The 19,450-nt window shown below is 34.5% G+C and overlaps 1 protein-coding gene across 1 annotated transcript; it reads left to right on the forward strand.

Annotated features, from left to right (window-relative positions):
- The first annotated feature begins 1,196 nt into the window (after positions 1 to 1,196).
- LOC112638034 (dynein heavy chain 12, axonemal-like) lies at positions 1,197 to 19,047 on the forward strand. Its single transcript, XM_025408868.1, has 2 exons — positions 1,197 to 1,489; positions 18,942 to 19,047. The coding sequence occupies exons 1-2, from the start codon at positions 1,197 to 1,199 to the stop codon at positions 19,045 to 19,047; spliced, it is 399 nt and encodes a 132-aa protein (XP_025264653.1).
- The last annotated feature ends 403 nt before the right edge of the window (positions 19,048 to 19,450 follow it).

Consider the following 19,450-nt stretch of genomic DNA (forward strand, 5'->3'; position numbering starts at 1 on the left):
CATTTTTAGATGTCATCATGTTTGCTGGAATAGATCTTATTGCTGAAAGAATCAGTGGATTGTCGACATTATGAAATGAATCTCGTTTCACACATAAAATTTAAAACATGGAATTGTAGAATTATAAATCTTGTCAAATTGAAACAGTATGAAGTGAATATGATTTTTGTGTCGAAAAAGTTGCAAACTATGTATAATTATAAATTTTGTCATATTATCAACACCGAGTGTGATAATATAGGATGAACCTCGCTTTTATAAACAGTTGCAAATCTATATGAAATTATATGATTATAAATTTATATTTTTACTAATTTACTAAATAATTTACTATATAAAAAACAATTAACTTTTAATATGTGTGCGAGATGTATATGTGCAATAAAGTTATGTGTGTAACATGTATGTGCACAATAATGTTGCCATATTGTGTGTTATAATATGAGCTATAATGTTATATACGCAAACATATATTCATATTTTTAATTATTGCATATATACAATAATATTTATAAACGATCAATATTGTTATTAATAAAGCTGTTACAAAACGATATAGACAAACGAAAATCAGGATTGTAAGCAGAGATATTCTTATTGGAATTTAAATAGTGTTTTTTTATAAAAAACACTATTTAAATTTATATATTATGTCAATTTCTTTACTTCATTATTAAATACATATATAGGTAAAACAAGATAATTTAAAGTTTAATGATAAGAATAATTTTTTGTTTGTCACGAATGATTGTTTTTATTATTAAGATATTCAGATATCTTTACTCTAATATTTTACTTTCGGATTTTTTTTACGAGAGAATGGGAGAATTATTGTACAATTAAATTTTGAAGTAAGATTTATTTAATCCCTTAATATCATATTAAGAAAAATTTGTTCATAATTATTTAATCTTTTAATTAATTTATAATTATTTATTTTATTTTAATTTACAATTATTTATTTCAAAAATTAATTTTTTTTTAAACTTGCGCAACTTTAACTTATAACTTTCAAATTTTACACCTTACAAATTTATGCATAACTTACAATTACTTTTTACTGGTCTAGAGGATTTAAATTACACAATTATTTAATTATAATTTTTAGATTAACTATAATAAACAATATGGATCATGCTGAACGAATAAAAGAATATATTGAGGACATGCGAAAGATGGTGCGCCAATTGAAACATATGGAGCAAAAAGCCGAATGGATAAATGCTGAGGAAGCATTATTTCAATTTCCGTTATCCACATATCCACGTATTAGAGAATTGAAGGAAAATATTTTACCATTTTACGCTTTGATTTATCGAGGTTATCAATGGCAACGAAATCGTGGAGTTTGGCTAGATGGTCCATTTGAGTATCTTAATGTACAGGATATTGAGGACAAGATCAATCAATATTTAATCGATTTCACCAAAATCAATAAACAGTACAAGACAAGAATCAAGATGCAAATTGCAATCAATTATCCTTACAGGTTGTTATAATATAACAAAAATTTAAAAATCTTTTTTTACGCATAAATTCTTAAATAATTTAAAATTAATTTTTTCTCATACTAATAAAATACTGATTATACTCATTGCTTTTTGTACATTTAAAATTTTTAATTAAATATTTTTGCTTAACCTTTTTGTATTTCTGACTTTCCTAAAAGAGATGCGTTTTATATGAAAACAATTTTATAGATTTGTTGGGATGCTGATTCTAAATTTATTATCAAAATTTAAATTCAAAATGGCAGCCATAAAAAGCTGAAAATATCGATATATTTAAAATATGAGCTTGGAGTTTATTGTTTTAAATATACATATATTTTTTCTAAATATACACGAACACACGCTCAACTCGTAGTGTTGTTATACTTTTTTTGCAGGGCACATATCTGCCGCAAGATTCTTTCGAATGTTTGTCGCATGCGTCGTCTTATTTTTCGTATACATTAATTACAGATATAAATTATTATAATATTTATCATAATAAAGTTGTAATTATATGTTACGTTCAGAGAAGGATGGGTCGAAGGAAAGGCGTAACACGGATAATTTCCCGAGGTAGGAGATAATTCGCAGGTAGGAGATAAACAATTCGGATCGAACGAACTTTAAGGTTCGAAAAGAGGTAAACGATTCTCTTTGAGTCGCTATTACTCTGTTTCAAACGCTCGTTCGGCGATCCCCTTTTCGATAAAAGAATTTAATCCTTTTTACGCGGGGCAGGACCAAGTGCGATCCCCAATTAGGAATGAGAGTAGAGTAATTAATCAATAGAGAAAATTAATCACAAAAATTTTAATTTATTTATAAAAATAATTTGATTAAGTATAAACATAAAAGGTTAATAGTATTATTTTTTTATAATTAATAGCGCTGTATAAAGTATAATGAGAGTGTGTGAGTGTGTGTGTTTTCTTGCGGGTATTACATAAGTTCGGAGGTCATCTGTCAAACAGAATAAGGCTGACGCTATTTTCATTTTTATTTTCAACTGGAGATTACAATGATTTTTTTCTCTTTTAAATAACAAATCAAAATTAATTGTGGGTGTGTGTATAAGATGAAGGGGAAAAGGAGGATTCCATTAAGAATCAACGTCAGATTTTAAAAATAAAAATATAAACAAAGAAAAGGGAAAAGAAATAATTTAAAAGAAAGAAATAAAATATAAAAAGAAAGAAATAAAATATAAAAATTATAAACAAAGAAAAGGGAAAAGAAATAATTTAAAGATCAGATTATAGTTTTACAATAAAAGACTTTAGTGGTGATTGAGTTGCGAGTCAGTGAATTGACTAATCTGAACGTGCTCATACGCGTGAGGGGGTAAAACACCCTTTTGAGAAAAATTAGTTTGTTCTTTCGAGATTAATATCTCTAAAATTATGAGATAAGAAAAATTTACAAATTAAAAATTAATAATTAGTTTCAAGAGTGCTTTACAATGGCAAAAAAATTTTTTTATTTTTTTAATTTTTCAAAATACCCTACTAAACATTTTTTCTATAATTTTGAAATTTTTTTATCACCAATTGGAAGATTATTTTTTTATGTGAATACAATCATATATATGATATTAAGTTATGTTTCGAAAAATCATTTTCCAGGATTAATTATAAACTTCTCTGTGTGTATAAATATACTATTCGCATCCGTTCATGCGCTCGATTCTTTACGTAACATATTTTGTTTTTATATACGTAATAGAAGATAACTAACATGGAAAGTCATATTTTGATTAGATTCCCATATCTTTGACGTCATAATATGAAAGTAAATTTCAATAGTATTTTTATTTTAGAATATGAGAAAAATAGTTACAAAATTTTCAATAGATATATAACAATAATATTTATATATTTCCACTAATATAATGAATATGTAATTTTGACATTGCACTGAGAAAAATCGTTCGATTGTATCAACAAGACATATGTAATTCTGGAAAATGATTTTTCCAAACTTAACTTAATCATATACGATTGAATTAGTAAAAAATTTAACTGAATTAGTAAAAAAAACTTAACTTAATCGTATACGGTTGAATTAGTAAAAAAATAACCTTTCAATTAATGATAAAGAAATTTCAAAATTATTTAGTGGTAGGGATAGTTTGAAAACTTAAAAAATTTGATAAAACTGTATATTAGCGACGACCTCATCAATTTCGATGACCTTGATATACAGGATGAGGCATCTAAAACAGGCCACCTGAATAACTCTGTTGGTAAGCCGAATACAAAAAAATTGTTCAGACAAAAGTTGTATGGTTTCAAGGGGGACATATGATGGTGTCATTAGTTTAATCTTGAAGAGCCACCCGAAGGTCACGTGAAGATCAGCTCCAACTTTTTAAATGGGACACCTTATATGTTTTTGCATATTCTTGTAGCTCATCTCAAGAGCTTTCCAAAACACTACAATTATGTTAGTTTTCATTAAATACTTTCCAAGTTATGAGGCTTGAAATCATTTTTTAATTTTACATAAACCGTAAAATATCTTGTAAAATATTCATTTTTCGATTATTTTACCTTAATACTTTTATGTACAAAATAATGAGAAGAATCAATTGGTGTAAAGAAAACACATAATTGCTTCGAACAAAAAAATGTAATTGTTAATTGCAAATTACATTTTTTTGTTCAAAGCAATTATGTGTTTTCTTTACACCAATTGATTCTTCTCATTATTTTGTACATAAAAGTATTAAGGTAAAATAATCGAAAAATGAATATTTTACAAGATATTTTACGGTTTATGTAAAATTAAAAAATGATTTCAAGCCTCATAACTTGGAAAGTATTTAATGAAAACTAACATAATTGTAGTGTTTTGGAAAGCTCTTGAGATGAGCTACAAGAATATGCAAAAGCATATAAGGTGTCCCATTTAAAAAGTTGGAGCTGACCTTCACGTGACCTTCGGGTGGCTCTTCAAGATTAAACTAATGACACCATCATATGTCCCCCTTGAAACCATACAACTTTTGTCTGAACAATTTTTTTATATTCGGCTTACCAACGGAGTTATTCAGGTGGCCTGTTTTAGATGCCTCACCCTGTATATATTGTCAAATACATGTCCCTAATTAATTTGTAAAAAATTTTAACTCGTTATTTATTACAAAGTTATTTACAAAATAAGTTCAATTTTCACATAAATTTATTTTGGATAAATCTGCATAAACTGCACTTTCAGCAAAAGACAGCGTTCCCAGGTGTCGAGAGGGCGCTTATCGTATACGTGGCGTCAAATTATCGTATTTGATTTAAAATTATCGTATATTTAGAAATATTAATAAAATAATCATTTATATATTCTTTCTTATATTAGAGATAATCGCAAATAAGTTCGCAATCAATATTAATTGCTCTTAAGTCGATTTAAATCCGTTACTAAAAAATACTAATAAGCTGCGGTCAGGAAAACACTGGAAATAAATCTTTATTTTTAAAAATTTATTTATATTATTTTTATTTAAATTTATAATATATATATGTATAAATATAGAATATATATATTTTTATATATAAATACATACATACACACACACATATATATATATATATATGTATATATATATATATATGTATATATATATATGTATATATTTTTTTATCACAATTGTAACATGTTATTAATTAATAATTAAAAGTATTGTGTTACATATAAATATTATATTTATAGAGATATACATTTTTTATTGTTTAAAAAATACTTGTTATTAATTAGTAATTACTATAATATTACTCATTATATTTTACTCATTATATTAGTAAGTACTATAATATTTAAAGTCAGGTACATACATGTTACATATATGTTTATGTCAGGTATACATACATGTGTATATATGTTCTTCTATTACATTGAAATATTGCGAAAAGTTAAATAAAAATATCACGACTTTCATTCATCTGATATGATGATGTCATCTACATTCAATTCATTTGCATCTTTTGCGTATAAAACACGGTTTGTCATGCAGTCATACTCATCTTCTGATGATTCAAAATTAACACAATCTCCTTGAATTCGTTGTTTTGCTAAAAGGATACCACTCATGGTAGGTGTAACTAGTTTATTTCGTGTTTTAGTTTCAATTAAATTAACTTTACTAAAAATTCTTTCGCAATCTGCGTTTCAATGTGGAATCGAAATAACGTTCAAAACAAATCTTGACAAATTTTTGAAAGTTATACCTTGATCATCTTCATCGCATACTAATAATTTAGAACAGAAAACATCTACTTGATCTTTAATATTTATATAATCAGGAAGGATACCATATTTCATTTGAAGTATGGTAGTTGTCTCCATTCATCATCAATTAATTGATATTGTTGATCTTTCACGATACGTGGTAAAATTTTCATCAATGGTAATAGACTTGGCATTTCTATTGTTTCGAAGCATAGCTTTGTAACGGCAAGGCCGTTACTTAGAAGATTTGCAAACACTCGCTTGCGCCAATTTGGCGCTAAGCGCCGTCGATTGAGCACCTCGACCGAGTCGCGGAATGAGAATCGCGGCCTACCGCAACGCACGACCGTGTGGAGGTATCGCGTGGGGGAAACCAGCCGGGTATAAAAGGCGAATGCTCCGGCAGATCGGTACCTATTCCTGTCATGAATGCAAGATTGTCTCCGCAAGCAACATGCCACGCGTAGTGGAGAGGGTAACGGAAATGTGAGCGTAAGCGTACGTGTGAGCTCGGCGTTTCGGCGAGCTTCGGATAAAAGAAGAGGACAGAATACAGTTTTCTGTCTCTCCTCTTACCAAGCAGGCAACAAAAGCGACGCATGACGCGGGACGCTAAACCCGTTTAACGCCTGACACGTGTAGTTTTGCGAGCCTGAGCCTCCCCATCTCTCGAACTCTGACTCGGGCGAGCCGATCCGCGGCGTCGGGAAAGGTGCTCCGTTACAGCTTTGGGTGAATTGAAATACGATAAATATTGAAGAGTTTGATTACCAAAATCAAATCGTTTTTTTATCTGACTACAAGCAACGGTCACAAACTCGATGCATGCCAAACAAAAATCATTTTTTAAGTTATTGTTTCGATTTATTTCAGGCTTATTGAAATATTTCTTAATATAATTTTAATTCCAAGATAAATTTGCTCGAGAGGTAAACGGTGTTTTTTACATGGATCAATATCATTTAATTTGTTTTTACTTACATATTTATCCATGTAAATTTCTAAAAGTTCTTGATAAACAACATCCATTTTATCATAAAGTCGTGAGTACAACTGTCTCCGGTTGAAAGAGAAGAAATTGTTAAATTGTTAAATTTTGACAAAATCTATTCTAGAAATAAATAAAAAAGATTAATTAAAGGATTCTCAAGAGCTTGTAAAATTTGTTCTACAGCAAATAATCGCGCAGTAAATCTTTGATCCCAAAAGTATAAACGCAATTCCCATTACTCAATCATTCGTGTAACAACAGCATTTAATGATAGCCATCGAGTTTGTGATGGTCGTAAAATTTTATGAATTTTAATATCGAGAAAAGTCTAAAATTCTGGAAACTGATGTATCCTTTTTGCACTATTTTTAAATTCATTATATACTAGGACTGTGAATTAATTTGGAGGGATTTTTTTGTAAATTCAAGGCTTTATTGTGAAAAATTGTGTACATTATTATTTTTCAAAATATTGTCCATCACTAGCCAATACTTTTTCCCATCTTTCTGGCAGCATACGGATTCCGCGTCGAAAGAACAACTCATCTTTTGATACTATCCACCAATCGATCCAATTTTTCGTATCTTCGTAAGATTGGAAGCGCTGCTTAGTCAAGCTGTGTTCCATGGATCGGAACAAGTAGTAATCCGATGGAGCAATATCTGGTGAATATGGCGGGTGGGGTAAAACATCCCATTTCAGCGTTTCTAAGTATTTTTTGACTACACGAGCAACATGTGGTCAAGCGTTGTCATGTTGAAAAATTACTTTATCGTACCTTTGCTCGAATTGCGGCCGTTTTTCCTTCAATGCACGGATCAAACGCATCAATTGTGTTCGCCAGTGATGGTTTCATTCGGTTGAAGCAGCTCATAGTGCACAACACCAAGCTGGTCCCACCAAATACAGAGCATGAGCTTCGAACCATGAATATTCGGCCTTGTCGTCGATGTTGATGCATGACCAGGCAAACCCCACGATTTTCTACGCTTAGGATTATCGTAGCGTATCCATTTTTCATCGTCAGTGATACGATGATACGATGCAAAAAACCCTTTCTTTTTTGCCGTTGAAGCAATTGTTCGCACGTGAAAAATCGCCGTTCAACATCTCTCGGCTTCAATTCGTATGGCACTCAATTTCCTTGCTTTTGAATCATACCGAATGCATTTAAACGTTTGGAAACTGTTGTGTGATCAACATTCAACGATTCAGCAAGTTCATCTTACGTTTGACTAAGGCACTAAATATATGAGTATTCTATACTCCGCCATTTTTAATCCATCCCCCCACCCCATATAATCTCACTAACCTATCTACTATAATCTCAGCTTAGCGACGAGGCGAGTGACACGAGAAACAAGGAGGGGGAATGGATTAAAAATGGCGGAGTATAGAATACCTGTATATTTAGTGCTCTAGTTTGACATGAATCTTGGTCGAGTAATACTTCCAATTCCTCATGTTCGAACTTTTTCGATTGACCAGGGCGTTCTTTGTCAACTGTATCAAAATCACCACTTCTAAAACGTCGAAACCAATACTCACACATTTTTATCGATGAGTATGTTCACCGTAAGTTTCCAACAGCACTCGATGAGTTTCAGCAGCACTTTTCTTTGAATTAAACAGGAAAAGTAAAACTTCCCGCAAATGGTGTTTTGTTAGCTCGTAATTCGACATCTTCGGAGCTGAGAAAAAATATGTTGTTTACACTTCAGCAAAATGACACATAATAAAAAGTAAAGCCTAATGACAGAGCTTTGACATGAATATAATTACAGAAGTGTCCAATGTGATATAACATAAGTTACGCCATCTATTGTAAATCCTTCAAAATTAATTCACAGTCCTAGTACATTACGCTAAATCTTCACACACTTGTGGCAAAATTTTACAAGCTTTGCTAGCACAAAGATGTAAAGAGTGACATATATATTTAAAAATGTATATTTCAGGGCACTCCGTACGCATTCTTGATACTATTATGGTCTCCCATCATAGTATTGCATCCATCTGATGCAAAACCAATGACATTGTTGAATAGAATTTGATATTTCTTAAAAGACATAGTTAAAAGACAACATTGAAAAGATGATCTGCGGATGGTTCATGTGTATTTTCGTTAAAAATTTGGCAAATATCCCAAAGGCGACTAACGACTCGACCTTCTTTATCATCGAAAAATCTATAAGCAATCCACGATTACATGTATTATACATATAGATAATTATACGATATATTATATAATTAATATCTATAACTAATATCTATAAAGTTATGTAAAGTTTCCAAATTACCTGACAACAATACATATTGATTTCGTTGCAGCAATATCGGTACACTCATCGATCAGAATGCTGAATAAACTATATTTCAACTTAATTTGTAAACTTTTTTTCCGTACTATCAAGTACGTTTTTTATTATTGCTATGCTTTTGGTGGACTTTAATTGCATATTTTTGACTATAGCAGAATCAGTCACACTATTTTGGATTAAAGGTATTAAGTGATCCAATACTTTCAATGAAATATTATGTTTTGCTATAAATGTACATAATTTTATTTCAAATCTTCTTGTCGCTTCCTTCAATTTAACAGATAGATAAGTAGTATTACTTGAATCAGTCAGAAAATTTTTTATTTTTAGTTGTGAGGCCTGAATGGATCTACGTTGGTAACTTTGTGCTTTTAAATGATTTTTAATTACTGTCATCTCTGCCGTGAATATTGTATTATACAGTTTACATTTTGCTTTGTAAGGGTCATCAGAAACTTTTGCAAGCCACAATTTATACTCTTCTTGTGTAAGCCAAATATTTCTAAATTTTTACATTCGATGTGATTGTTTTGCTTTTTTAGGTGGTGTACAATCACTATCTATATATTGTCTTCATCAATAAAAACGTCGTCTTCCATATTTTCTATTCTAGATAAAAAGACCGAGTACCTGTATTCATTTTATTTTTATTATACAAATTGTTGAATAAAGAAGATTTTATGATACTTCATACACGGAAGAAAATAATTTGTGAAAAAGAAACTTAAATCGTACTTACTTTAATATCAATTACACCTATTAATCAAATTCTTTGATTATATCATGATTCTTAACCTCAAAATAATAGTGAAAGAACACAGAACATATACAGAGCGAACTGTTGCACGTGTCGTTATCCATATGATATTTAATTATGAAATTGTTTGGAAATTGTATTTAGAAAGACTTCCGATTGGAATAATTTAGTTCTCCCTCACATATTCTAGCATGTATCTAGAGGAAAATGAAATAATAAGTACTCATGTCTCAACTATAATCTCTTCTAATTGGCTTCTGCACACGACGCGGAAACGCTTGCCGCGCGGCAAGAAGCAACAGCGGCAATCAACCGCTTTTTAGTAAGAGCTGTAAAGTTTATTGGCTACCGTATCACTTCTTGTCACGTGGTAAGCGTTTTCGCATCCTGTGTGCAGAAGCCCTATGTTTTATTTCAATTTGTGTCGTTAGCTTGAAAAATTTTCTAATTTTCTCAAATTATCGTAAATTTACGTATGATACCAAAGTGCTATCGTACATCGTACAATAGCTAAAATTATTGTACATATATGATAATTATCGTACAGATCATAACTCTGGCAAGAGATAACATGTAGAATGAACTTTTCTTTATTTTACATGCATGGATATAGTGAGTTTCGCCTCCCCACTTACGGGAGAGTTCCATTTCCAGAAGATATAATATAACTTATTTCTATTTTAAAGCAGATTTATTTTAAATCAAGGAGAGACCATTGTATATACTTTGTAAAATAAAGAAACGTTCACTCTACATCTTATCTCTTGCTGAAAGTACAGTTTACGCAGATTTATCCAAAATTCAATGGGCCCGCATGGGTTTTCAATTTTGTACATGAAACGAGGTTTACTTTATACTGCTGTCTGTTTTCAAAACTATACAATCTATTATTCTAAAACTATACAATCTTTATTGTATAATACGTAATCATTAAGTTAGAAAATTACACTAGTCAACACTCAAATTTTTTCCTGACATTTAACATGTATTATAGGTTATATCTAAGGCACTGATTACGAAAAAAATACTAGTTTAGTTGTATCAGCTCTACTTTTTTTATTTATAAGATATTACAATTATATCGATTATCGATATTTTTGAAAGATGTATTCGCCACAAATATAACAAAAACTATCTGGATTATGTAAACTACGTCTCCGAGTCGAAGACATATCAAAAGTTAAAAAAATAATAATTTTAAGTCGAGTAAAACTCAAAAAACTGCACGTGATGTCTAAAGGTAGTCTAAAAATATTAAAAAATAAGAGCTGTTAAAAAAAACTACTGTCGTACTCGAAATCAGCACACTTAAATAAATCCAAAACTGCAAAATTATAAGAGGAAAAAGTTAAAATTATTTTTTTGTTGTTGACCAGTGTTACATATTACTTTCTTTATTAATAATTTTTTAATAAATAACGAATTCCGGTTATTTCGTTTACAACATTACTTAAGCTGATGACTTTGATATTCTAAAATTATTAAAATCAGAAATTTCTACTTACAAGAAAAGTGCAAACTTTGGGTCACCAATTTTACCGAATTTTTGCAGAAATGTAGTATTCGTATATAAATAAAGAATGTTATTTGGATACGATATGCCTTTCAATCGTTGATGAGAAATCATGTGAATTTTAGCGCGCTTTTTTAGTACCACTGCAATAAAATGTTTTTTAAATTTTAGCGTTGCCTAGAGAATCAGGCATCAGATTATAAGTTGCTGATTCGCGTCCAATTTTTTCATAATTTTTTTTTTATCTTACTCTCTCTTCTTATATATATTCTTCTATATTATTATATATTATATACAATATATTAATTATTATTATTGTTATGAAAAAGAAGAATATTTATTGTTATAATTTAAATATTGTGCATGAAATATATTTTTCCGATAAAACATTGGCGATTTTCAAAATAAGAATTTAAAGCGTACTTCTCATGAAAAATAAATTTATACTTATATAGTACGCAGAAAATTCTTATATTAAATAAATTTATACTTATATAATACGTAGAAAATTCTTTATGCTTTCGAATATAATGTTATAATCTGAAGAATTATAACTTTATTTTACCGTTAATATAAATTTTATTATTAACACGATGGAACGTTTGCGAACCGCATAAAATCGTTATCTCACTTTTGCGAACCATGCGCGAGTTCGCCGGAAACGCGAAAAGTGCCAACAAAGAGTTTCGACTTTGAACTCCCTTCGCTTACACTTAGACTTTTGATCGCCACGAAGAATCTTCCATAACCGTATATGGTATGTCGCTAGGCGATCCTCTCCAAAATACCCTCAAAAACGAGATGTTAAGAACCGCCCACCGTAAGTGCGCGGCGAACATTCGTTAAAAAAAAAATTGATCAATAAATAGTGCGAAATTAGAGCTAGTTGCTACTTAGCGCGTCAATTAATAAAAAAAAATCTGTTAGTGCTCAAAATCTAACGGAATTAAGGAAGAGGTTGAAAGAGAAAACACGAAACTTGCCTAATTAAATAACAGCTATATTCCATGGAATATGAAAATATGATAAAATATTACATGGAAAAAATTAATTATTTTTTTATAATAAAGTTTTAATAAACAAATATGACGGTCCCCATGCTTTTCATTGGTTCTTCCCGGTACCCCACATGCCGTGCCATTCCCAGCACAATAACAATAAATGATCGACTAACGGTTTGTGGCATTCGAAATGCAACTTTAGTGTCCGAGGTCTGCGTTTTCAAAAATATTTTGACATAGAACAAACAAGAGAACTTGAAAGTTCTTTAAAAAATATAAGGCGTGTAATTCTAGGAAGAAATTATCATATCGCCCATAATTCCAATTCAAATGCATAGAGAATATGATTATAGTTGAATATAAATCATTTTTCGCAAGAAACACGCCTTAAACCATTATTTTCAAAGTCGTGTCAATGTTCCATTAGAGAAACATATTTCATGCATACTAATCAAATTATATATTACAATATTTTTTTGTAACGATGGTGATAATTAATATAAAATATAATATATAATATATATTGTTACGGCCTTGATGTCTGTGTTCATCGGGACGGCGCCGATTAACGAGAAGAAGCGCGTTGTTAAGAGGTTGTTGACAGCAGCGTCTGTCATTTGAGTCGAATCCCAGCTGTCAAGCTGTGCGGACGCGTATTTACATCGAGCCAATCCGTATAACTAATATTATGTATAAACGTTCTGTGATTACGCTTCAGTGTTCTGTGTATTAAAGTTCTTAGTTCCCTTAAAGAGTGTTTATTTATTCCGCGCGACTCGCGAGCGGCCGATCTCTTCGTGCGCGACTTCGATACCTATCGAAGTCCTCGCCGCGGGCGTAACAATATATATATATATATATATATATATATATATATATATTGTGACGTTGCCGTCTTGTCGCGCGTCCATCCGCACCCGATAATTTTAACGGGGCGCGGGCCGAGCGGCCGCGCCAGAATCCACCACGAGAGAATACTATCGAGCTTCCCGGAGAGACGAGCAATATTATTATTTTTGTTGCGTTTATTAATTATAGTTGTCATTTCTTTTATTGTATCGAGCGAGTTGCGGGCAACCCGCCGAAGAAGATCCGGAGGGCGAGGAGCGCATCGAGGGATCCTACGTCACGCCTGACGACACGGCGCTTCTCGACAGCCAGCGGGGGAACGAAATAGCGCCTGAAAGGTCTAGTGACCAGACGCCAAAGAGGCAACATTACCCCTTTTCGAGAAGGCAGAGCGAGGGAAGACAGATCGGCGCTACCTCCCCCGCAGAGGCGAGAACGACAGTTGAGCCTCCACCGCCATTGAAAATGGGCCCGCGACAGCGAAATTTTAATTTGAAACCGTTGCGCGCCAGGCGTCGAAATACCTCACATTTCGCGAGGCGCCAGGATCTCCCGCGTGCCGCGATATGATTGGCCGCGGGGCTGCGCACCCCTCTACGCGGTCATTGACGTCGCTATCGACCCGGGATGGAAAGATCCAGGGATCATTCTGGTGCGGGAGCTCGACCTAATTAATCGCTTTATTATAGTTGTTATCGTTTTGTGAGTTTTATTTGTCGCCGTGTTGAGACATCCCGAGAGGACGAGGCCGAGGACCATCCCCTGCAGGGAGAACGTAGTATCGGTGAGGTTGCCCATCTTTTTATTGTGAGCCACATACGCGATTTGATCCGCCGGCCGGCCGTTCTGCCGCCGTCGCCATTTTCGTGTTTCGCGACCGCTCAGGCTCAGGATCGAGCCAGCGAGATTTTGGTGAATTTTCGAGCGATCGGAGGCAAGTGACCGAGGAAGAGCGGACAATCGTATTGTAGGCATTAATTGATAAGGTAACGTTCGTCTCTCTCCGGGTCTCGGGGTATTCATTACGCGTAGCTATCGACCGCCGAATATCGACCGCGTGCGCGAAGGATCGCGAAAAGCGTACGCCGCCCGTGTTGTCGTGTCGTGTCGTTGCCGCGTGGAATATTCCCGTAAATTATCTCAGGGCGATTTTGTGTCTGATTGCGTGGATCTCGTCGTCGATTGTTAAGTGTACGTGTGAGCATCTATTGTATTATATCGCGTTGTGTACGTTAGAGTATTTGTGTCTTTGTCGCGCTTATTACGCCGACGAATAGAGCGTAGTAAGTAATAATTAGTGTCTGTCGAATGTGTCGCGGTGCGAAATAATTGTAAAAGTACGACCGAGAGTGAAATTTGAGCTGCTTGCGCAGAAGAAAGAGGCGAAACGCTGGCTGAGAAAAATTTCCGGCCGCCGTCGGCTATCGAATTTCGAACATGTCGCTCGCCTGTCGTATGCGAGACCCGTCTTCGCAAAACTATTAATTATTTTTGATCTCTGGTTAATTAGGCTGTCGATTTATTAAGTTGTCGTTTAGAATCGCGAACTGGGAAATCGTGAGGAAAAGTTCGTAGCGATAGGTCGTCGATTTGGTTGTCGAAATTACGATGAATTTTGGGTGAATATCATCCGCGAATATTTCCGTGTCAAAAATCTTTTGTATTCTGAAAAGTATCGTTCAGTCCCGCGAACTCCGGCTATAAAAACGGGTTCGGATAAACAACAGGAATGTCTTAGCGCTCTCTTTTCGGTTGTCGATTTCAAGCGAACATTTGCTCTGAATAACGTCTTATTATCCGTGCCATTATTGATTTGATTATATATTTCGTTTGCTCATTTTTCTTTTTCTGAATTTATTGTGAACCGCCGTTTTCAAACTGATCTGTTATTCAAGTTTATTTTTACATTTTTCTTTTATATTATTTCTCTACTAATAAATCTGTTATATTTCTTTGTTAAAATCGCGTAATTTATTTAAGTGTAAGTCTCTCGTGATTGTCGATATCTGTCGTTGCGTCTGTCGCCGAATTAGTGGAGTCTCGCATAATCAATTGACTTTCTTCCAAAACCCCTCCCCTCTACCGTTAGGCGAGCTAGTCGGCCCGTGGCGAAGCAGGCTATTATTTTTCGCGCTCTTTGACGTTTTGTGGAAAACTGATGCGTGAAAGATCGCATCTGGCGCTCAACCTATCGAGTTATCGAAACGGCCTCCGCTCCGCCGCGGCTCGTGCAAGAACGCCCTCCATCCCTGTTCCTCAGAGCGCGAGTACATTAATTTCGCTATTTTTTTGACGGCGTTTTTACTCCCCCGCGCACGCTCCCCTCGAACACCTCGAGGAGTGTGTCGATTAATTTGAATTGAAGAAACGTTGCAATATATATATATATATATATATATATATATATATATATTGTGACGTTGCCGTCCTTTAGAGCGTCCATCCGCCCCGAGATTTTACGGGGCGCAGGCCGAGCGGCCGCGCCAGAATCAACCTCGAGAGAGCGTTATCCAAAAATCCCCGGAGAGACGAGCGCTATCGTTAGTTTGTTAAGATTTTTATTAATTGTATCGAATTTTTGTTTGTCAAAAACGACAACGGGCACCTCGCCGGAGAAGATCCGGAGGACCGGAAGCACATCAAGGAAGATGGTAGCAAGACGCTTAACGACAGCGAACGGAGGAGATAATAGCACTTGAAAGGACGATACCAGGGGAATTCGCCCGCGTCCCAGGGAGGAGGACGGAAGTCCGATTAACGCTACCCTCCGAGGAGGACCAACGACAGCGGAGCCTCCAACGGGCTCTTGTACCGGGGCCCGCGACAGCAATTTAACAATTCAAATCGAATTAATTGCGCGCGAAGCGCTAAAGCGCCGCGGATCTCACGAGGCGCTAGGATCTCTCGCGTGCCGTATCCTGATTGACCGCGGGGCTGCGCACCCCACTAAGCGGTCATTGACGCCGCTATCGACCCCGGGCCGCGAGATCCCAGGATCATTCTGGTGCGGACGCTCGTGACACATAGTCAAAGTATCATTATCGTGTGAGAATTTTCCGTGTCTGTCGCCGCTGCCGAGAGACCGAATCGAGGACGAGGCCGAGGACCATCCCCTGCAGGAGGACGCGTTATCGGTGAGGTTGCCCATCTTTTGTGTAAGCCACGTACGCGACTTCGTCCGCGTGCCGGCCGTTCTGCCGCCGTCGCCATCTTTTTCGTGTTTCGCGACCGCTCGAGCCGTTTGCCGAGACGGTGATATTTCGTGAATTTGTCGGGCAACCGGAGGCAAGCGACCGAGGAAGGACCCTCGCAACGTAGGCGTTAAACTAATAAGGCAACGTTCGTCTCTCTCCGGGTTTCGAGTGTTCTGTACGCGTAGCTATCGACCAGCGAATATCGGCCGCGTGCGCGAAGGATCGCGAAAGCGAATACCGCCCGTGTTGTCGTACCGCTGTTGTCGCCACGTAGAATATTCCGTGACGTATCTCAGGGCGATTTTTGATGTCGAATTGCGTGTGTGTCGTCGTTAATTGTCAAGAGTGCGTATGAGCGTTTTTAATATGTTATTGTAGGGTGAGCGTGAAAGTATTTGCGTCATTGTCGTTGTCTATTACGCCGTTGCATCGAGCGTAATAAAGGATCATAGAATATCTGCGTCTTCGCCACGTTTATTGCGCCGTCGAAGAGCGCGTGATAAACGTTAATTTGTATCTGCCCAGTTGGTCGCGGTGCGAAATAATCGCCCGAATATTGAGAGTAAAATTTGAGCGGTTTGCGCGGAAGAAAGAGGCGAGACATCGGCGGAGAAAATTCTCCGTCTGCCGTCGGCTATCGAAATTTGAGAATACAGTTCGCCTATCGCATACATGATCCGTCTTCGCAAAAGTATTCAGTATTTTCGGTTACTTATGTTGTCGAATTAGTAAGCTGTCGATTTGTTTCGCGAACTAGGAAATTGCGGGGAAAGATCCGTTGCAATAAGTCATCGATCTGGCTACCGAAATTATGCTATCGTTTGAATAATATCCGCGTATATTTTTGTACCGAAAATCCTTAGTATTCCGTAAAGTCTCGCTCAGTCCTGCGAACTCCGGTCATAAAAACGGGCTCGGATAACTAACCGGATTGTATTAGCGCTCTCATTTTCGTTGTCGATTCGAGCAGATACTTGCTCAGAATACCGTCGCAATTTTCGTGCCAGGATTAATTATATTGTCTTTTTCGCTTTCGTATTTCGTTCGAATTTATTGTGGACCGTCGTTTCTCGATTTGTATGATTCGTTCTCGCGTTTCGGGGAATTAATAGCGAACTAATATCTTTGTAAGGAATTGTTAATCTCAGTTCAATTATCGCTTATTATTGTTTACTGAGTCATTGTTCGAAACCGATCCAATTCTTATTATTGATTTGTTAATTATTCACTCGTAGTGTTACTTTATTTTTCTAGTAATAAACTTGTTATCTTTTTTTTGTTCAAATCGCGTAATTTATTCAAGTGTTCGTCTCGCTTGGTTGTCGACTGTCGTTTTGTCTGTCGTCCGTTAATTCCGCGAAGACTCGCATAATCAATTAATTTTCTCTAATAACCCCTCCCCTCTACCGTTAGGCGAGCTAGTCGGCCCGTGGCGAAGCAGGCTATCGTTTTCTTTTAACGTCTTTCAGCTTTTCGCGAAAACTGATGCGTGAAAGACCGCATCTGGCGCCCAGCTTTTCGATATATCGATACGGTCTCCGCTCCGCCGCGGCTCGCGCGAGAACGTCCTCCATCCCTGTTCCTCAGAACGCGAGTATAATAATTTCGTTATTGTTTTTTTGACGGCGTTTTCGCTCCCCCGCGCACGCTCCCATCCAACATCTCGAAGAGTGTCGCGATTCATTTTGAATCTAATTGAAATAAACGTCGCAATATATATATATATATATATATATATATATATACAGGATGAGTCATTTTAATCAATACACTCGAATATCTCGAAAACAGCACTCTTCAGAAAGAAATGTTTCAAACAAAAATTGTAGGGTGTGAAGGGGGACATAAGATGGTAGCATTGGTTTGACTTTGGAAAGTCATTTGAAGGTCACATAAAAGTCACCTTCAATTTCTTAAATTGAACCCACTATTTTTCATTACATATTCTTGTAGCTTATCTCAAGAGCTTTCCAAAACACTACAGACAAATGTTTTTTCATTAAGTACTTTTTGAGTTATAAGGCTTCAAAGTTTGCAGTACTTCGATATAAAATGCAAAATATCTCGTAAAATATTTAGTTTTCGGTAGTCTTACCCTAATACTTTTATGCACAGGATAATGAGACAAAACTATTGGTGCAAAGAAAACGTATGATTGTTTATAATAAAAAATGTGTAATTTGCAATGCACTTTTTGTTTTACCTGGCAATTTCTCTAAACTTCGGGAAAAAAAATTTTTTTTACAAGGCGCATTGAACAAAAAGCTCGAACACGGATCAACTTTTTTTCTATGTAGATTCACCATACCAAAGGAGATCAAAATCGGTGAAAAGTTAACCGCGACCTCTCCTTGTTAGTCGGATCGATTAAGATCGATGAAACAATAAAGTCCAGCATCCTCTTAAGAAAGATTGCAATTTTGAATTATAGTAACTTAAGATGATAATCTTAATGACATATTAAGATAAAATGAAGTTACGCACTTTATGTATAATTATCCTAAACTCCTTTCTGATGCACTTATTAAGTTTTAACTGATCTTTCCTCTTATGATAATTTAAAAAAATGATAAATGCATTAATCTAGCATTTCTTATTAGCTTTACAGGATTAGTAGATGATTCAGATCCATACCAACAACCAGTACCTTTAAAATTATGCCATCAACTGGCAGAAGATGTGAAATGGTTTAAGGTAATCTTCTAATTTTGCTCCTAATATTAAAATAGTGCAAAAATGTTTTTATTATATTTGAAAATAAAATTTAAAATTTTTACAAAATAAGTTTTTTAACATTTTCAAAATATGTATCCAACTTTAAAGTAAGTTACATTTTTAATTTTAATCTATGTCCTATATATTAAAAAAGTTAATTTAGATTTTATATAATTATATAATTTTTATATATACAAAATTCACAAATTAAAATATTATCGTAGAGTTCTCATAAAGTTAAGAAATAAAGATATTTGTGATTTCTTTATCTTAAATAATAATTTTTGAAATCAAGGAATGTAAGTTTTCAATCACAGAATACAATTAGATTTGCCTATTTGTGTATTATATATGCATCATTAATATACTGAAATCTCTTAAAGAATACATTGCA

The sequence above is a fragment of the Camponotus floridanus genome, unplaced genomic scaffold (assembly GCF_003227725.1).
Source record: "Camponotus floridanus strain SB8 unplaced genomic scaffold, Cflo_v7.5 scaffold239, whole genome shotgun sequence".
Lineage (NCBI taxonomy): Eukaryota > Metazoa > Arthropoda > Insecta > Hymenoptera > Formicidae > Camponotus > Camponotus floridanus.